The sequence below is a fragment of the Grammomys surdaster genome, unplaced genomic scaffold (assembly GCF_004785775.1).
Source record: "Grammomys surdaster isolate TR1022 unplaced genomic scaffold, NIH_TR_1.0 214, whole genome shotgun sequence".
Classification (NCBI taxonomy): Eukaryota; Metazoa; Chordata; class Mammalia; order Rodentia; family Muridae; genus Grammomys; species Grammomys surdaster.
This window is the reverse complement of record NW_021604659.1, coordinates 2,441,083-2,462,011: the sequence shown is the minus strand read 5'-3', so window position 1 is coordinate 2,462,011 and position 20,929 is coordinate 2,441,083. Positions and strand designations below refer to the sequence as shown.

General features: G+C 47.1%; 1 protein-coding gene across 2 annotated transcripts; it reads right to left on the bottom strand.

Annotated features, from left to right (window-relative positions):
• Positions 1 to 158: 158 nt before the first annotated feature.
• Positions 159 to 20,902, bottom strand: Uros (uroporphyrinogen III synthase). 2 transcript variants are annotated; one of them, XM_028772550.1, is made up of 10 exons: positions 20,583 to 20,902; positions 14,328 to 14,417; positions 14,031 to 14,114; positions 12,995 to 13,091; positions 11,764 to 11,838; positions 10,428 to 10,502; positions 5,088 to 5,168; positions 4,516 to 4,601; positions 3,520 to 3,618; positions 159 to 1,050 (listed from the first exon to the last, which is right to left on the bottom strand). In XM_028772550.1, the coding sequence occupies exons 2-10, from the start codon at positions 14,388 to 14,390 to the stop codon at positions 913 to 915; spliced, it is 798 nt and encodes a 265-aa protein (XP_028628383.1). In that variant the 5' UTR covers positions 14,391 to 14,417; positions 20,583 to 20,902; the 3' UTR covers positions 159 to 912. The 2 variants fall into 2 exon arrangements, with proteins under 2 accessions (XP_028628383.1, XP_028628382.1); XM_028772549.1 differs by having other exon boundaries at positions 20,609 to 20,902.
• Between the last annotated feature and the right edge of the window lie 27 nt (positions 20,903 to 20,929).

Sequence of the window (20,929 nt, the reverse complement as noted above, 5' to 3'; positions counted from 1 at the left end):
CACACACACACACACACACACACACACACACATGCATGCATACATATGCACAGTCCAGAAGCAGCCAGCTTGATAGATATGCGGCAGCTATGTTTCAGAATGAGATAAAAAAAATCTCTGTATTTAAGCATAATTATCCACAGCCCCCTGCCCCCCAAAAAAATTCAGAACTTTTAAGTCTTTTTTTTTTTTTTAATTTTTAGATAGTGTATGGTGTCCTGGCTGACCTTAAATTCATGACTGCTGTCTCTATTCCTGCAGTGATGGGTTGATGAGTGTGCTACCATGCTTGGCTCAGTCTTATTTTATTTATTTTGTATGATGATTAAATCTACTTCCTACATAGCCATTTGTCATTCTTACCAGGTCAGCATCAGAGAGACTATGATGTTCTGTTGACCCAGAATACCACTTTGCACCAAGAACCACATGTAACAGCAGGCTGGAGTGATGGCTCAGTGGTTGAGAGGACTTATTCTTTCGGAGGACCTGGGTTCAAGTCCCAGTACCCAGATGGTGACTCACAGCTGTCTCTAACTCCAGTTCTAGGGGATTTGCCACCCTCGCTTTGCTTCTCCAGGGCTGGGTATGTACATGGTACACAGATGTATATGCAGACAAGACACCGATACACATAAAAGAAATACAGTTTGTAAAAGAGTGGGCAGCAAGCACACATCACCATGTGGTCCATTTCATTTCCTTCTTTCTAGGCACAGGAAGTTCAGCTCTTTCTTCCCGGGTCTAATGGTCAGTGAACGTGGCCTAGGTTCCAAGTTGGACTCCATGGAGGACGGTGACATGCTCATGGGCATCTTCTCCAGGGCTCCATTGTGATTCTGGGTTCTATCCTAGAGGCAGCAGTGAGCTGTCTCACACACAGGGAAGGAGCTGGCTCGACACAGACCTCACTTAGCAGCAGCTGTTTGGCTTCAGCACTTTCCTGATGCCAGAAGCCAGGGCTTGTGGTGTGGGGCTTTCTGCAGTGCAGCTCACAGGCAGGCCCTTGGCAGCCATAGCACGAGTTGTACTGGGGCCAATTGCTACAAACTGCAAGGGAGGAAGATGCAAGAGACATAGCCTCAGCACCATAGCAAAGGCTGTGTGCAGGCGTCATCTGGACACTTTGTTAGGAGATCATTCCTCATGATGTTTCACGTGAACAACAGGGCCACCTAACTGGAAGCTGGCTTCAGAATCTGCACAATACCTTCAGTCAGGATCTCAGTATCACCTCATGCAACCAGTGCACATATCCTGAGGGCTTGGGTATGTGTGAGGATGAAATCCAGGATAGATTCTATCTTCCTCAGGGACTATAGCTACAGACACATCTGCTCCAGTGTCAGGGGCTCTGGGTGGGAGCAAGTGGGGAGCTTGAGGAGCCAAGGTGGGTCTGGATCCTCCAGGCACACAGAACAGTCATAAGCTGGAAGGTCAGGGTTCATATCCCAACAGCATAGGGCAGAGAGAGGCCATTGGCATCCACTCTCTCTGCCTCTACCTTCTTATCTCTAACCAGGCTGTCCCCTGGGCTGCCAGAGGAGTACATGGAATGGTCAGGGTGAAACACTTAGTCAATGCTGGACACAGATATATGCTCACTGACAGATGTGTGACCTCTAGGTACACAGCCACCCCACAGGCTATGTGGTCACTGTGAGAAGGCAGGAGAGAAAGACAAAGCAATGGCTTCCATTCATTTGGTGGCAAGTGCCATTAAGTTCTCCCTGCTTTAGCATGGCTCCTTTGTGGCATTTATATGTAAGTCAGCCATAAGCAGCAAGCACAGGTCAGAAGTTACTCCTTAACCCTCTGTGACTCCCTGTATTTTAAATAATGCTGTATAAACATTGAGTCTCATAAGACTTCTACAGAAGAAGGAAAGCCACTGTCAAATCTTGAGCAGAGCTGACCAGGCGTGAATGCCAAGCCACCCAATGCTTGGGTCTCAGGACCCTGTCCTCTATGAGCCTCAAAAGTACCCATGTGGGCTGGCACTAAGTCCCAGTAATGAATTTATATTGGCTTTAATTTATATTGGTTTTCTGGTTCTGGAATAACCCACAGTCCCTTGTTAGCCCTGAAAGTTTCTTTCCTGGCAGCTGCAGAACCCAAGGTTCCAGTGATATCTTTAACTACTGGTGCATGGTACACTAAACAGTGGTAGAATGATAACTGGGGGTGGCAAGAACCCCTGGGTTACAGAAATGAATGGAACAGATTTAAGAAGGGTACCTTCACTGTGCCCCAGTTGCTGCATGGGTCTAGGCAGTACTGGCAGCAAAATCCTAAGTTGAAATTCCCAGTGTCTATTTTGCTCCAACTTGGGTTTGCTTAGGATGAGGACGGAGTAAAGTCATGACAGTACAGGTTCTCACTGTGGCACGGGCAGCCCAGGTGAGTTCTGAGACATGTTCTCATCAGCAAACTGCACAGGCACACCATGGTTATCTCGTGACTCATCCAGAGACACATGAGCAGCACTGGCCAAACCTTCCTCGGTGCCCATGTGCTCACTTGACCAGTGACTGTGCTGAGCACTCATGGGCCATTTCTCTTCAATCTTGACTGCAGGAATCAGGTGCCTCCCTCACTAACAGTCATAAGAGTTGGCTTCTAGGAATATGGTATAGGTAAGCCTGGCAAGGTGTCGAACCTTTCTGTGTTCAGCATCTTCCCCGTAAGGAGGACAATCACCCCCATCCTGCTGGATCCCCACAACCAGACTAGCATAAGCTATGACTGCAAGAAATTTGATGACTGCCCACCAACTGCTAAGACCATGGCTATGTGTCACCATGGCCCACAGCCTGACATTCTCTTTTTTGGGGTCCAACCATGGATTCTTCCTTTTCAGCTACCCTGCGCCTAATATTCCACTTTGAAACTGGGAAAGTCTGGATGTCCAGGTGGGTCACACTTGTGAGTTGCAACTATGATAAGCCAAAGTGCTGGGGTCACCTGACTGAAGTGAGCTCTGTGGGGTAGAGATGGGACCTACTGTTCCTGGGTTCCAGACCACGCTTTGTACCTTCTCCTCAGTCCCAGTGGAGACTGGTCAAGGACAACTCTGCTTCAGGTGCCTCAAGGGTTGTGTTACTTGAAGACACCTAAGAAATACAGTCCCTGAAAGTGTGGGTGTAAATCCTTTAAGTAAAAACAAAGAGATAGATATTTCCAGACTAGAGAACCATGTGAACATGTTCAATGGGGGACAAAGGAGGAGAAGGCACTAATACCCACACCAAACCCTGACAGAAGGGCCTCACTTGAGTCCTCAACTAACCAAGGATAATGCCATATGGGGAAGGCCAGATAGTTAGCTATCCAGGACAAAAAACTTGGATCCCCAAGTTAGACTAAGACTGGTCCAGCGAGGATTAGCAATGTATGCAGAGCACCAGCAATGGAGTGGTGGGCCCCTGGACTCTACAGTCAGCTCATAAGCGTCCGACTCAATGTGCAGATTCCAGGAGACAGTAAGGAGCAAATGGTGAAGGCCACAGAATACCATACCTTAATCTGATCAAAGCTGCCACCAGATAACTCCTGAATATACTCGAGGCTGTATTTAAGGCCGGAAGGACTGAAAAATGTGATGCTGGCTGGGATACCCTATGGGAAAGGTAAAGATGAGATCTAGCCTTTGCTCCTAGACAGCATTCCTCATCAACACCGACCGGTGCAGCTCCTGCAGCCCCAGGGGCTCTGCAATGGTATGGTCCCTGGCTAAGTGCCATTCTCAGCCCACCAAGGCACAGTTTGAAGGAACTGTTGGTGAAGCAGGCTGAGGCTGGAGAGGCAGGCAGTTCCCATTGGTTGCTCTGCTGGCCCTAGGTCTGTTTAGCCAGAAGACACAGACTCCCTGGAGCCCAGGCTCAGCAGTGGAGACAGCCCCAGCTCCTGGAGTTAGACAGCCCTGCTGGAATCAACAGTCTTCTTGTAGGCTTCTGTCAACTTCCACCCACTAGAGGAAGAGCAGACAGCCTACATGGTTTCTCTGCACTTGGATTGTCCTAACAGGACCCCCAGAACAGGCATGACATGCAGAAGCTGTTCTAGGAGAGCAAAAGGCTGTGACTTCTGTATAGAAATAGTGGAGTCACTAATTTAAGAAGCACTCTCCACTCTCTTCCTCAGGTCTCACAATCCCAATCCAGATTCCACAGTGGGCTCCTCCCAGTGTGGGTGTAGCCTCTGCCCCATGCAATGGAGAACAAGGCAATAACAAGGCCCCTGCGTATCTCAGCCCTTTGTATATGGCAGATGTTACACCAACAGATTTGTATGAACTCTCTCCTTTAATCCTTATTCAACTTTCACTGGATGGGTCTATGCCTGTGTTACAGATACATAAAAATGGAGCTGCAGAGAAGCCATCTGCTTAGTCACATGGCTGGAAATGACAGAACCCCAAGGAGAATCAACACCTGCAATCTCATGCCCCCAGCTCCTGCTCCTCCCCTGGGGCTTGCCCTGCTGGGCTTTGCTTTCCCTGGAAACTCTGCATACCTGATCTTCATAGTAGCTCTTCAGGCTCCCTTGAATTCCAGGGTGTGGAACTGTCTGATAGACATGCATGCTTTCCAAGGGAATCCCTGGGGACAATCAAAACCATGAGACAAGCTTCACTTTACAGGGAATGGGAATAGGGGCTCTGTACCCTCTGCAGTGTGTAGCTGATGGGGACGGTCACCATACCTCTGAGAACCAGCTCCTCAGAAATGGAAAGCTCAACTAGGGGGCAAAAGACCTTGCCCAGCCCTGAGTGACCTGCAGAGCACCATGGAATCAATCTACAGTCGGAAAGGCTGAGTTAGAAAAGAAAGGTCCAGAAAGCACAGCTGTCCTCGATACTCACACATGCTGTTGGTTCCCATGTCTGTGTGAGTTTGCCCACACAGCTCACCCTGGCTGCTCCATACAGCCCACAGTCATGCTGGCACCCAGGGTTAGGACAGCTCTCAAGAAAGGCTTAGCATCAGGAGAGCCAGCTGCATCCCAGCTCTGCCTGGACATGGTCATGTCTGCCTCCAAGTCTCAGGACATTCATCCTGGGGGTGTTGTTAGCTAATTCTAGTCACCTTTGTCCTTGAGCATTTTTGGAAGAGTATCTCCTTTGATAGTTCCACAGGGAAAGAGAAGAGGCAGTTCTGAAGATGGCTCTGCGGATACAGAAGCAGACATCGTAAGAGGTTTGTAAAAGCTCAAAGGATGACACTATGCACAGAGGAACAGGGAGGGCGGCTCCCAGGAGGGTGAAGCTAGGGACCTCGGGCTCAGGTTTGCTTTAAGATCTCAGTTCTAACACCTGTCGCCAGAAAGGGCAGCTGCTGTGGTGTGCTGGCCTTGATGGTTTCCATGAAGAACTGAGGGGGAATGTCAGTGAAAAGCCTAGAAAACTAAGCCACAGAAACAAGGCACCGCTGTCCTATTTGCTGCGTGAACTGTCAGGAGGAGGCTCCCTCGTTCACAGTCCCTATTTTGAATGGAGGCCTTGTACTTAACTAAGTAAGACTGGTATTGGCACTGGGCAGAGATTTCCTAGGTCTAGAGGAGGGCTGGATGAGCCAGGCACATGTGCAGGAGACAGTAATGGACTGGCCCCTTGGAGTGCCTCTGTAGCCACCTTCAACAAAGACCAGTTCCCTGCCTACTATTCAATCAGCCATGCCAGTAGCCCAAAGGGCACAAAAGACAGAAGGCCGCTCCAATGGCCCTGAATCTCACTGGGCCCACCACCCACCTCCATGAGGCCATGTTCAACCCTGAGCACTTTGCAACTGACAGAACAAAGAGCATGTAACAAAACCATCTGACCAAACTGAGGGCTTTGTCAGATGCAAGAACCTTCCTCAACGGTGAACACAAAGTGTTTTACTAAAACCAAACCATTTCTTCCATATCAGAAATGTAATAGGTTGTTGGCTGTGCACAAACATCATGTATTTCCTATACCAAATGATCCTTCTGAACACATTACTGGTGACTGAGATCAGAAAGAATGAAACAGCTCTCCCCAGCTGGCACTCGCTTTGGGAAGCTGTAGCTGAGTGACAGGCATAGCTGGAGGCTACTGTGTTTGAAGTACATGCAACAGCGACATGCTGATGGATGTTTTATTCAAACTGCTCTGTAAATATTGGTACCAACATAACGAGCGAGCAGACTGGGAGATGATTAACTATAGATCACAGGTGCCTGCTGAGTTCTCTCTCTAGTGAAGGGCGGCAGGTACCACTCCTAGGCAAACATTTTCAAAGCCGTGTTCAGGCGCTGTGCTCTCAACCCTAGCCTAGGAGTCTCTCCTGTGAGTGTTGTGGGTGGAAGGTGCAGGGAGCCAGGGGCTAAAGCTCTTCCTACAGGAAGTCAAACAGCTCAACTTTCTGGCAATCTTCACCCCAAGGCAGCCAAAGAGCTTCTGGATGATTCAAGAGTTTCCCTTTCACCCCTTTAAACTGACAGAGAAGACTGGTAGTGCAGAGGTTGAGGAGTACAACGCTGCTGAGGAGGGCCTGAGGAAGTCTCCACAGACAGTGAAGCAGCCCGGATGCAGGTAAGAACTGAGTTGTGCACTTCCGGCCCTGAGGCTACCTGGAGCATGGGAGTGGGAACTCTGTACAGCCAGGAGGCCACTCCAAACAAAGGTAGTACTGTCCTCCTTGGCTTCTTTGTCTCTTTAAACGTGACAATCTATGATCCTAAGCCATTTAGCTTGTAATTATTCTCTCCTTCAAAGAGAGGACCAATGAAAGGTCTATAATGAGTGACCAGGTTAAATGGGTTAACAGCTTTAAGTGCCCACAACAATGTCTTTCTCATAGTAAATAATTGTTAAGTAAAACAACGGGCAACAACCAGGAGGTGGCTTTGTTACAGCACACACTGGAAGTAAAAGCTATACTTGTAGCTTTTAAAATTAGACCACAAAATTTACTTCAAGAGAAACTCATTAATGCCTTGGTAAAAAAACAAGGTGAAGGTAACTAGGACTTTATTTGTATTTTCTAATTCCAAATGGAAGATTTATTAAACCTACAGATTTGCTGGTAATAAATTAGAAGTAACAATGGCTTTGCAAAGACTGCACCCCAGGGCTGGTGTCAGGACTCAGTGGGTAAGGGTATCTGTGTCCAAGCCTTATGATCTGAGTTTGAACCCTAGAACCCACATGTAGGAGAGAACCAATCCCGAGAAATAGGACAAAACATGTCACTATCCACCCTGCCAAGCCTGGGCAGATCAGCTGGAGCACAGTGTGAGCATGCGAAAATGGCACTGGCCCTCTGCCTTGTGCTTCCAAAGCAAGGAAACCGGCCTGGTGGTGCTAGACCTTAAAAAGAGCAGTGGCTTCGGCACTTCTGTCTCCTTCCAAACAGAAGCATCTAATTTGAGTACGCTTAAGATCTCTCTGCCCTGGAGAGAGGAGGAAGCAAACTGACCCATTTATAGAACATTTATTATTATCCCTCATAAACATAGCGCCTGATTCTAAGAGAGCAGCTGGGTCTGCCCTTTACATTTAGGTCTGCACTTTTAAAAGACAGGCTTCATTGGTGCTACGTAGAGCTGTATGCCAGACCTTCTATGTCTCCAAATCTGGCTGGGTACCTGTACCTTATTATGCCCTTTATAACAGACCAATGTACATGGGCAGAGTGTCGCCTTGAGTTCCACAAGCCATTCTACCAAGTTACTGACTCTCAGGAGGGGCTCTGGGAACAAGATCTGTAACCCAGTTGGACAGAGTTTGCATCTAAAGTTGGGGGCTGTCTTGTAGGACTGCACCCTTTCCAAATAGTCTGCACTTACTGTGGGTTGTTCAGAGCTGAATTACAGTATGGGACACCAGCTGATATCTGAGGAGTTGGGGAGCTGCCTGTGGTGTGAGGAAAAGCCATTTAGTGCTAGAGCAGTCGCCTCATCACACCCAACGGCTCGCTCTTTTCACTGCTTAGTTCACCTGTCTCCCCAAGCCTGGCTAAACTGGGAGCTCCCAGGAGGCAGGAGCTCTCACAGACCTGAGACTGAACTGACTTCGTCTCCTATGAAGTAGCAGAGACTGTGGAAGTGGGAAAGAGGTTCTGCCCATGCATCAGGTGCCCAACAGACCTCCTCATGCCAATGAACATGGGGTTCAAGAGAATGTAGACTTGGTAAACCACTCTGTGGCTGGAGCTCCCTCTTTGAAGAAGAGTGATCAGAGGGGGTGCCCTCTCAGATATCTGCAAGCTGGAGGTCTCCCCCAAAAGCTCTGCTACACCAGGGTCAGGCCCCTAGAACTCTCACCTCAGTGGGGTATCCTTAATCTGCCTGGCCAGCAGTCCTTGAAGGTGAGTGGACACAAAGCAGAGTTCACTTAGGTTTGCTGAAGGTGCTGGGCAGGTCTAAATCTGAATTCTAGCCCTGTAACCTCACAGTCTTGGTGCCCAGAGACTCAACACAGCACACTAAGAAAGAACTTCCAGAGACAACAGGAGTACCTCACAGTCAGGCACAGGGGTACTGGCTGTTAGTGATGGCTGAACTTGTGCCCGATGTGCCTGAGGAATTTTACTTAATCTGGATTACTGCGACTACCATCTTGGATGACACATTTGTCACTAACAAGGCTCCTACCTTCCTTGGCTGGTTGTGAAGACTGGCTCCTGAGCACACTGGGCACTTGTTAACACTAATTTTCAGTGTCAATGCTGAGCATTTAATTACCAGAAAGGTAAGTACCAATTTATGTATTTATTTATTTATTTATTTATTTATTTATTTAGGTGCTGGGGAATGAAGCCAGGCCCTCATGCTCTGACACTCAACTATACCCCCAGCTTTGAAACTGCTTTTGAAAGACAACTGATATGCTACTAATACAGCAGAGACTTGAAGTGCCAGGGTCGGGGGATACTCATAGAGGCCCCACCTGCTCAGAGGAGAAGGGGAGGGAGGATGGGAAGGACTATGGGAAGGGGTGACAAGGAGGGTGGCAGTGGGCAGGATGTAAAATGAATAAGTAAAAAATAAAAAAATTAAAAATTAAATAGAAAGATGCTCTAGAGTCATTTCTGTGGCTATGATAAGCTCTCTGACAAAAACTGACTTAGGGAGGAAGGGGTTTATTTCAGTTGACAGGTTGTAGTACAACACTGACGGAAGTAAGAGCAGGAACTTGAAGCAAGAAACTGAGTGTAGAGGAATGCTCCTTGCTGACTTGCTCACAGACTTAGGCTTAGCTAGCTTTCTTAAGCAACCCAGGACCACCTGACCAAGGAATGGTGCTGTCCACAGTAGGATGGATCCTTCAACATCAATTATCAATCAAGACAATCCCCCACAGAAATATCCATAGTCCAGTCTGATCTGGGTATTTCCACAATTGAGATTCCTCAGGTCACTCTAGGCTATGTCAAGCTGACAGTCAAAGCTAACCAAAACAGCTGTCCATTTTCATATTGAAAAAAAAAGTGGAGAACTGGCAACTTGCAGAGGGCCTCTGTCATTCCCTGCCTGCCTGCTGAAATCTGCTCGTGGCTCAGCCCAGGGTCTGTCTATAATCTAGGGAGCCTCAGTCCAAAATGCAGGGCTTTCGAAATGAGCAGCTTCCAGAAGAACATTAAAATGTAAAAGCTAAAGAACTTTCTGACAATAAGAATATCTTAGGGCAGGAGAACCTTAGAAGACTTTAACATACAAGTTTGCAAATCACAAAGGCCAATACCACCCTGAGAAGCTACAGTTTATAACAAACATACTCTGTTTTATCCATCATCGTTTGAAAAGCAAAAAGAGACCCATTGGAAATCCTTCTCTCTTCACCCATTTAATATGCTAAGGGAAAAGAAGACACACAGCTCCTACAACTCTGAGGAAAGCCAAAGTCATGCCAGCACCATGGCCCAAGAGATCCCTGAGTAAATCTCCAGAAGGGCCAGTCAGCACATTACAGACCCAGTGAGAGGCAAGCACCAGTTTATATTCTCCCGTCTGTTGTTCTCCTGTTCCAAATGCAGGGTCTGATAATTCTGATAGAGACCTGCCTGCTAGACCGGAGACACCTGCAGGTCCCGATCTCCTCTGCTGATACTGAGCAGAAGGATTCTACTTCAGTCTGTGTGGCTGGATGACACGCCCCAAGCACCTGCATCTACAGCGGGGTTAGACAGACACGGAAGAGGGCAGGAGACACTATGTAGAGGGTACACACTCAATCTTCCTGTCCTTACTCCAAAATCTGCACTCTACGATCTCTCCTCTGTGTTCTTCAGAAGCCTAGAACCTTATCAGTAACTTAAGGTAAATCACCATCTAAATCCCAGCAGCCCTAGAGCCGGTCCACGTGCTGACCAAAGACAGCCTTATGGGAAGTCAGTTCTTTTCCCGAGAGCACATTCTGTGGGGGAGGGTGGCTTTCATCTGGGTCGGTCTTCACTTACTTGAGCAAATATATTCAGCAAGCTTTTCTGCATTTCCACTGCCCGCTCCTTCTGCATCCAGGCCAATTTTATTCACTAGAAAATGACAAAGAAGTGAATTCCTTTTTCAGCTACTGAAGCCCTGCACTCACTACCTTTAAAGTGCAAATGTCTAGGCTGGTTTCCCACTCACAGCAAAGTGTCCTCTAGAAGCCAAATTGTAAGACCACAGCTATCCTTTCAGGGAAAAGGGTGCCCTGAGCACACTTCCCCTAGACAGGGGTCTTTGTGCTAACTAGCTTCTCTGAACCCCACTTATCTACATGAGCCAAAACCACCAGCCCTGTAGGAGTGTCTTGGGGCTCATGTGATAATGAGGCCAACTGTTGGCATCTGCTTATCAGACGGTTAACATGTGGAAGCTGCTACGTTTTCCAAGCATCTCTTAGAGAGCTCTCCTTTCATCAGGGAGATATGATCAGCTTCCATTCAGAAATGGATTATGGGCTGGCATGGCCTGACTGGAATGAAGGGGCCAGAGGAAAGGTTTCCCAACAACCAACAAGGACCCACAGCACTATGGATACAGGTAGTCGAGGGAGGGCGCTGTCCCAGCCCCTCACTCAATGCAGTACTGGGGCTCTCTATATAGGGTAGGCTGGCCTCCAACTCACAGAGATCCTCCTGCTGGCCTCCTGAGTGCTGGGTGGGATTAAAGGTGTGTGTCATTACACTCTACAAGCTCCTCTTCTTGAAGAGAAGAAACAGACAGATGAAGGCTCCTTGCCTTCTCCAGAAAGTGGGCATGTGGCTAATCTGCAGAGGGTATAGATAAAGGCAGGCCCACTCAGGACTGCCACCTGTACAAAGGAGCACATGACTTCCAGAGGAAAGAGGTCTGGTGGGCATTCCATTCAGGAGCTAATCAAGCAGTACCTGTTACCCCCAAAGACAGCTTCAGTGGACACACCACGGGCTTTTTATTCATGGTCTATGAGAAGTGTACTGAGCCTGAGGACAAGGTCTTATGCAGCTGTAAACTCTGTTCAGCACAAGTAAGCCAAGTAGCCTGGCGTCCCCAGGGACTGAGGGGAGACCGGATGGACGGATGCTGTGAGGCTGGCTGGTGTTAGTGCAGTAGGCATGTGTGACACCCCCGCCCCCATTCCCATCTTACAGTTTCATTCCATCTCCCAACCCCATTTCAGCTACTGTTGGTCAACTATGGTCTGAAAAGACTACATGGAAAAATTCCAGAAAGAAGTAGCTCCTAGGTTTCGGATTAAACATGGTCTGAATAGGAAATCTCATCCATCTAGCCTAGGAGTCAAACCTTCATCTTCCCATGACACTTTACCTAGAGAAGCGGTGGCACTTCCAACCACATACACAGACTTGCCATTCCATCTGTCTTTCAGAGACTTCTCCCAGGCTGCAAAACATGAAATTACATGTGAGGTATGCATACAAAGTGGCCAGCTAGATGTCACTGTGGTAGGTTGCTTCTTCATTCTAAGGCCTCAGCCTTCACTTTGGCAGGAAACTAGGCTCTTGGGCTGAGAAGTGAGCCATCTACTTGGACAAGGGGACAACAGCAGCAATAGCATCACTCTCAGTCCCTCACTACCCACTCTGTTCCATGTAACATCCTGGATGCCCCTCTATGGGCTCAGACTATAGAGTGTCCATCAAAAACCTGTGACTCAGAACACCTGGCACAGAGCGACAGATGACATATTCCAGGTAGCAATGAGAGTAGCCTCATGGTTTGGGTGTTATGAAGCTTACTCCAAGACCAGGCCACTGAGAGCAAAAATGATCAAGGAGTTCACAGCAGCAAATCCAGGCCCATAGGAGCACTAACCATCTCCCAATCGCTTCCCCTCACCGGAGGAACTCTCCAAGCCTGCGTTTTGACTGTAAAGTGAGGTCTTAGTGTTGTGCACACCCCAGGACTGTATTTAGCCTTCAGCCTAAAGGATAACAGGTACTCCATTAGTGTCAGTTAAGTAGCCAGCCAGTCTGGAGCCTGGGTTCTGGAAATGGGTAGGCTTACCACATACTGATAAAATGGAGAAGAAGGAACAGCCATATTGAAAAGGGCCTGGTGGGGTCATGAAGCATTTCCCCGTGACTAAATTTTCTCATCATCCACTGAGTAGTGACACTTACCCTATGTTTAGAGGATGAAACTGATGGGACACGCAAGTGAACGTTGAGAAGGCAATGGAGGGCTAGTAAGATAGTTCTGCAGGCAAAGCTGCTTGCCACCACGTCTGATCCCTGGGACCCATGAGGTGGAAGGAGAGAACCAACTCCTATGGACTGCCCCCTGACGTCTACACACTTATCATGCCATGTTCCCAATAAACAAGTAAGTCAATAATGTAAACAATAAAATAAATTAAACAGCTAGTGAGAGCACGCTCTCAGCCATGTCTATCTGGGGACTCAGAGGGCAGCTGTGAGCCAGCTCCTCCAGGCACTGGGTTCTGCTGGGTATGCAGCCCCCTTTGGACTCCAGTGTCTCAGAGAGGTAATGGGAACAGGTTAGAGTCTGGCGGACTCCAGCGCAGACCCAGTCTCACCTTCAGTTTTATTGTCCTTCTCCAAACACAGCTTCACTGCTTCCACTGCCCTGGGGCTGGTGAAAATGAGTCCTCCAAAGGCTTCAGGATGAGACAGCTGCACCAACACAAACAGAGGCTGGCTTAGACCCCACCTTTCAAAGAGCCACGACCCCAAAGTCCAAATGCATCCGCAAAGAAGTGGGCAACTGGTCCTACCCGTCCATCCCTCCACCCACCTGACACTTGCTTTCTGTGACTATGAGCCTAGAGCCATTCTGGGCTGTGGGTAAGCCCATTTATTGTCACAGCTCTTCCCTCAAGAAGATCCTCTAGGACAGAGACAGACAACTGCAACCTGGGAGATGAGCAGAGCAGAGGGGCAACCAGGTGCAGGCAGAAGGGAAAACTTGATCTGCATCCGTAATACAACCAGACTCTGAAGGAGGTAAAGCCCAGCTAAGGCCTGGGCTTCAGGTATAATACTTTGCTGAACATTTCTGCGCCAGGTACTGAGCCGCTGTGCATACCTGGCATTATTTAAGGTGTCCACACTGAATCTTTGGTTTTTGCAGTATTGAGTATCAGGTGCACACTCAGCACACCCCCAGGCCACCATCAATCTGGATGAGTCTTTGAGACTTCACTGGGCCTGACTCCTGCAGTATCTGCTGAGCAGAGCACGGTGGTGGGCAGAAGCTCTGGGCTTGCATTTGGCCCTGCCTTCCTGGCCAGGAGTTTGCATGAGTTTATAACAGAGCTCAGTCTAAAGTCAGAAGCACCTGCCTGGTGGTCTGTGCAGAGGCCAGAAGTGGACTAAATGGTCCCTACCTCTGAGAGCCTTGCTAGTGCTCTCCAGGGCCCTATCTCCAGGGCTCATGGCCTCCTTACAAAGGAGTCAGGAGCTTAGAAGAGAAGCCCATAACAAGTCTCCCCACAATCAGGTAAGTGTGTACTGCCCTTGTGGTTATGTCTAATGGTAAAATGAGGTGAACACTCTCATGGCTTGGTATGGCAAGGATTCTAGAGAGAGCAAGCCTTAGCATGGGGTTCTTACCTTTTCTGACAAACTGGGGAGAGACATAAACTCAAATGACAGAACAGGAATCAGTGTACCTTCCAGGCCACACAATCGCAGTTCCTGCAAATGAAAGAATGTCACTCTGGGTTGGCCAGGGCTGTCTTGAAAACAAGAGAAGGTCATGACCTCATATTAACCACCAACTGTTATCTGGAAATGAGGGAGCACAGCATCACATTAGCTATGCACCAGGTTCACTGAGTTTTAGCATCCCCACCCCAACCTCCATTAGAAAGGCGGTTCTAGTTTAGGCGGCAAGGTTCAGCCAATTACCTGGATATATGGATCCTGGCCACTGTCATCATCCTTGGCATCTTTCAGTAAGAGAACCTTCATTGTGCCTGGCAGCCCTTGTAGAAGACACTGCAACAGAGTGAGGAAATGGATCTTAGTTAGATCTCAGACTGCTCCTAGGCAATGCTGGAAGGGGACAGAGGCAAGGATGAGGCAATCAGTCGCCTGTGCAGAGCTAAATGGGCTTGGTCTTTCTCAAAACCCTGTCACTGATAAGGCCAAAGGAGAGCATGTTAGCAGCTGATACTGCCTGGAAAGGCAAGTGAGAGCCATTAGTGAAATCAAGTGTCTAGACCAGACAGTGGCTAACTAGAAAGACATGGTGTGTTCTGTGTCATACCAGGAGCACATAGAGAAAGGAGCATCTTAATTTTAAGGAGGTAAATAAATGAGTAAGGGAGCAACTAAATACTTATTTCGTTTTCAAAATAAATGAACCATGCCACTCATAAGACCTTTAGGAAATAGCTCTATTGGCTTTTCCACATCTCAAGGCATGTTTATTAAATGTTGACCAAGTTTCCTGAGGTGATCTATCAACCTCGACACAGTCTGTCAACATGTACCACCCATAAAGACTTACATAATTTATACTCTCTCTTCCTGTAATTTCATTTGTAACAATACATGCAAGACAACAATCAAAACTGTACACAAAGTCTGGCATAAAAATTTCATTCCAGGCAGGATGTGATGGCATACACCTTTAATCCCAGCACTTGGGAGGCACAGGCAGGGGAGCTCAGGTCACCTGGGTCTACATAGCAAGATTCAGGCCAGCAAGGGCTACATAGTGAAACCCTGTCTCAACATAAACAAACAAAAGACTTTCTTGATCATCTCTCTAATTTCCAATAACTGGAAACAACATAAGCATCCAACGAGAGGCTGGTTAAGTAATATGTGATGCAGGTTTTAGAAAATCGTTAAAATATTGACAAATAACCTAATTACATGGATTATCTAATCAAACATGTTAAGTAAAACATGCAAGAACAGTTACATAAGTAATTTGGCTTTATGTTCAAATATATGAGAAAATACACACCAAAATATTAATAGTACTTATTTCTGAGTAGGTGGTAGTATGATTTTTCTTCCTTTCAGTTTCCTTATTATCTAAGAGTGTTATGAGTATTATCTTCCTGGTGATATGAGAGACATTTAAAAAATCACTCAATTGTCTCACAATAAATGCCACGTAAGACCTACATAGTAAATTTAGTTGAGACCCAGCAAAAGAAGACATTTGGAAGCAGAAACCAGTGAGCTCTGAGAGGCATGGCTCACAAGTAACTGCTGATCACACTGATGGCTGGAAGAGTCCATCCATGGAACATGAGGACGTCTGGCTCAAAATGAATTGTTCTACATCTCAGTAGCTGAATCCAGCTAAATGGGTAAGAATTAGGAAAGGATGTTCTAGTTATTGCTGCCATCGGTGTCAGAGAAATGGAGGAAGAGGGTGAAAAAACAGATAGAATGGTTCCTAGTCCTTTCTGAGGTCCTCAAAATGTCTCCACGCTAACTGGGACCTGTGGGATCACACCGCAGCACATCTTTGTGTCATTTCGGTTTCCAAGCTTACAATAGTAAATCCTACTTTACTTTACTCTGTGCTCTGACTTGTTTTTTGGAGATAAGATACCACATTGCAGTATATCTCAGGCTGGCTGGAACTATGTGGCCCAGGTTGGCTTTGAACTTAAGGTATCAGCCTCCAAAGTGCTAGTATTACAGGCCTCAATAAGTTAAGTCTTGATTGGATTGAAAAGAGCCCAAGAGACCTGTAAAGCACATCCTGGGTATATCTGTGAGGGTGCTGTGAGGGTGCTTCCAGAAAGGATTAAAGGGGGAAAACTCTCAGAATACACTCTCCTAGAGAGGCCTGGGTGGAATAAGAGGCAAAGGAGAATGTCACATCTCCCACTCTACAGTATCAAGCCTTAGTCCCATAATAGTCTAACTTCCAAAAGCATGAGGCAAAATGCATGACCACTTCCTCTAAGTTGTTCTCTTCTGTCCTTGAGCCACAGCTATAGAAAAGCAATCAATAGCTGGTCTCCACCTGTTGGTAACCCAAGTGCTGCTAAAAAGGTACTTAGGAGATATGACCAAGTCTGCCACTGACAGACTTTTAGGAAGAGAAACTACCCCAGATAACTTTGGGGAGCCTAATTCAATCAGTCCTCAGGCATTACTAAGAATAGCATGAGGCTCCCCAAAGCAGGAATAGTTTTCCTCTAGAACCAGCTTCAGCTTGAACAAAGCCTGTATGTCCCATTGCCCTGCCCTTCTTGTTGGTTTGCCAACCCCACAGTTGTGCAAGGCAATTTCCTTCAAATGCATCTCCTAACATATATCTCTTCTTGCCTGAAGATTCTTCTTCTCTTGGCTTCGATTCTAATGTGCCTTCCAATGGGAGCTCCAGGAATCTGGTATGAAAATTTAGTGGCACGTAAAACATAGCATTTTCTGCTGAAGAATGAATTCTTCTGGGGCCCCCAATACAAGCAACGAGAGTGGGGATTAAAAAGCCAAAAATGAGATGCTGTGGAAACAGGTAATCCTGTCGCTTGCTGTACTCCAACTGTTGCTGTGCCTGTCATGGCCCCAGGCTCTGGCACACAGACCCCAGTTCTACACAGGACATTTTAGTAATGCTTTAAAAAAAAACCAATAAAGTCAATCTCCCACTTGTCTTTCTAGTTGTCAGACAGTGAGCCTAAATGTCCTAGATCTGGAAGCTTCCCCATGAGACTCAAGTCTACAGGATTTACTTGAGGTTACTTGGTAATGTCAGGTACTGACAAGTGCTGTGAGGGACAAGATAGTAACCAGGGTTCTGACAGCTGTAGGAGTTACCTCTCTGGGTACTAGGGAGACTGTTCTGGGGAGTGGACGTCTGAATCAAAGTCTGCATGACCATAGCACAGGGCAGAGGAACATGCTCGGCAAGCACCAGACCCTGGATTTGACTCCTGACTACAACCTGAACTGGACAGTAAGGAGAGACGTTTCAGCATCAGGCAGAAATCCTAGATGTCTCCATGAAAGAACAGGTATGCACAAGGAGGGCTTGAGATTTCTTTTAACCCAGAGCGTGGCCTTACTCCTAGGAGTTAGTTTCCTATTTCTTTAAGGAAATGCAAGCATTTCCCCAGTTCCAAAGATGCTGGGTAAATTTAAAGTGTTTTTTCTGCAGTATGAACAAATACTGCTGGGAAAGAAGCCTTCAAAAAAGCCAGCATCTGAAAGGTCATCAGCTGTAATGCACCCCAAAACTTTCTGGACTATCCCACCCTAGAATCCAGAAGCAGCAAGTGCTTCTTACAGAGTGCCTTCCAGGCATAAATGTCCCCATGTTGTGACTCTATTACCCTACCCCTATTGTTCACAGTCAATGCTAGCTATGGAGACAATTTGTTTTCCTTTCTCAAAATTTTATCATAAAAATTCTCTTGGCTGTCAGATCCAACTGCTGTCTTGTTGCTGGTGGTTATGGAATGCATCCTATGATCTGGTCCTTTTCTGCCTACCATGCACATAGCTCAGCAAACCCTCTATTTCAGAGTGCTTGCTCACAAAACATGCTGAGCACTAGACACACAGGAAAGTTAGTAAAGTTTGAAGTGACAGGGGCTGACAGGATAGATTCTAGTCCAAAGCTGAGAACCTAAAACCCAGGGGCACCAGGTGACAGGAAGCAGGGAGAGGGAGGACTGCCCTCCTTTCTTTTTTTCTGCAGGCCCACAGATTAAACAGTGCCTGTGTGCTCTACATACTCAGCCTACAGATCCACATGCAAGTCCCTTCTGGAAATTTCCACAGGCACACTGGGAAGGTACCTAACCAGCTAGCTGGGTATCTCACAGTCTAGTCAGGTTGACAGATCAAATTGTCACACTGCACTAAGCATTTTACAATCCTCATTTAAGCCTGTAAAGCAGCTATTATCATTTAACAAGAAGGGAAACCATGGCTCTTAATTTGCCCACAGTCAGTAGAATAAATGATAGAAATAGAATCAGGATCCAGACCTGAAGCCCAGGGCCCATCTTCCTAACCACTGGCTATCAGCTGACCTTTAAGACAAATTCTGTGCTGAAGAGGAAGTGAGCCAGAAGTTATCAGTCTACTTCCTAAGATCCCTGCCATCAGCACAGCACAGGCGAGCCATCTATTTACAGGTGCTAGACTATACTCTGTCCATGGGCTTGATATCAGGAATTAATCTGAGGACACAAGGAAACCTTTCCCTTTTTCCACCCTGCAAAGCAATACAGGCTCCTGGTGGAAAAACTTTGCAAATATAAAAACTTTACAAAAATATAATTATTCAAAAAAATTAAAAGTAGTTAATTGTATGATATATAATTGCATTTCTAGGTAGATCCCAAAAGAACAAAAGCTGAGATATTCATGTTCATTGTCCAGTGGGTAAAACCTAGAAGCAAATGTAAGTGTTTGCAGACATAAGACTAAATAAAGACTGTGTAAGCAGCCTTCGGTAAGAAATCATGATGCCTGAGTATTGTGATCACAGTTATTAAAGCCCTTTGCTAAATTACACAGATGACTGCCAGGGGACTATGAGAATCGATACTGGAGAGCTGGTTCTTTTTGTGTATGCACAGGTACCTGTTGATGAAGGGTGTTGTCTTTTACTGCTCTTACTCTCATTTTTTAAGAACAGGTCTCTCATTGAACCTGAAGCTCACTGATTGGTTAGATTAGTTGGCCATCACTCCAGTGCTGGAGTCTCAGTTGTAGCATGCAGGAGCTGGGAAATGCTGGCACATCAAGCATTTTACCCACTAAGCCATCTCCTGGCCTGATACTGCAGAGCTATTTAAAGACTAGTTTTGCAAGGTATAAACAGTCAAAGAATGGATAGTGTGATGGCTGTGAAACAGTATGGATGAACTTAGCCAAGAACCAGCACTCAAGTCTCAAGTTTAGCTATGGGGATGTTCAGGAGTCTCAGTGCAATTCTACTGACATGTTTTAAGTCTTTTTTTCCCCTGTTATTATACCTCGGGATATTATTATACCTTGAGATAAGTATTCATGGCAAGCTATTATTAGCCTTGCAATAGATTATAGGAGTATGTTTTCGGACAATTACAAAACCCAAAGCAGTCATTTAAAGCTACTTTATCAGAGGTGGAGTCCTGGTGTCATTACTGCTCATGATAGAGCCTGATAGACAAGGCCCTCCTAGGACACTTGGATCCCACAGAATACCAACATGGGGGTTCTGGGCTATTGGGGTTCCCGACTATTTCTTCTTGTTGATCACTGGGGTTATTCACATTTCCTAAATTTATCTGGCAAAGGCTTCCTTACCTCTAGGGCCAGCCAGCTCACTCTGGTTTGGGAATCAAACATACTTCATATGCTGTCGTTATTTTAAAGAAAAAAGGAGAATCACAGAGTTTATTGTCAGAAAGTTAATGTTTTCCCTACTTAATGATTTCATTGTCAGTAATCTTTACAAAGAGCTTCTTTTTTTGTTTGTTTGTTTTTTGAGACAGGGTTTCTCTGTGTAGTCCTGGCTGTCCTGGAACTCACTCTGTAGATCAGGCTGGCCTCGAACTCAGAAATCCGCCTGCCTCTGCCTCCCAAGTGCTGGGACTAAAGGCTTGTGCCACCACCGCCTGGTCTACAAGGAGCTTCAAATTGGTAGACTGGGGGATAAATCTGACTGGTAGACCTGATTTATCTGATATGGATTTTAACCATTAGGGCATTTCTTGCAAAAATTCGGCTTTTGAAAAAGAACTGAAACTTGGGACAAGTACGTGTTTAGCCACAAGTGGTGGCAGAGATAGGGTACACTCGTTAACTTGCCGCGATCACCTTCTTTCTGTTCAGCTCTTTTCAAAAACAGCTCTTTAACGACGCTGTGGGCCTGAAGTACCAAAGGTCGGCATGTCTATTAGAACTTTGTTATGGAGATGGCGCGGGGCTGGCCTTGTCTGGGGACCTTCCAGCGCGGGCTCCACCAGCACCAGTGCGCCCGAGGTTGGCAGCTGCGCCGGAATCCCGCCCCGTGGTGTCAGGGATGGCCGAGACCTGCGTGCATGTCCACAGGCCTGTGTCCTAGTGCAGTCCTGGGCCCGACATCTACCTCGTGGCCTAAGAGGCAGGACAACCTGCAAGCCGCGGGGCAGGAGTCTCACGGTCCCGGCCCAGGTTGCTGAGCACAGATAACCGAGAGCGGTCTCTCACCCGGCTAGTGCTCCCGGTGCTCGTACCTCAGACCCGGGGAACGTGGGCCACTGGCCCACATCTGGCTGAGCTCGCACAGCGGGGTCCAGACGCCAGCGGAAGGAAAGCAGACCGATGGGCCAAACCACTGCGCACGGAGTGGGGAGACCCGGAGAGAATGAGGAAGATGGGAGGATGGAGGGAAGAAGAGAGAAGGCTAGACCGTTGGCCCCAAGGTGGAAGTAAATCTGGCAGAGTAGTCTAGCGGGACTCAATCGGTGTACTTTCTAGTCTGGCTAGATCCGCGGAGAGCTTGCGCTTACTGTCTCCCCCGAGTCTGATTGGAGAGAGTCCGGAAGGACGGGGGC

Coding starts and splice junctions, on each gene's coding strand:
- Uros (XM_028772550.1), bottom strand. CDS start 14,390: ATGAAGGTTCTCTTACTGAAAGATGCCAAGGATGATGACAGTGGCCAG. Junction 4,602..5,087: donor AAAAATGCTCAAGGACAAAG/GTGACTAGAATT, acceptor GATTGTCCCCAG/GGATTCCCTTGGAAAGCATG. Junction 1,051..3,519: donor GCAGCTTTGATCAGATTAAG/GTATGGTATTCT, acceptor CCTCCCTTGCAG/TTTGTAGCAATTGGCCCCAG.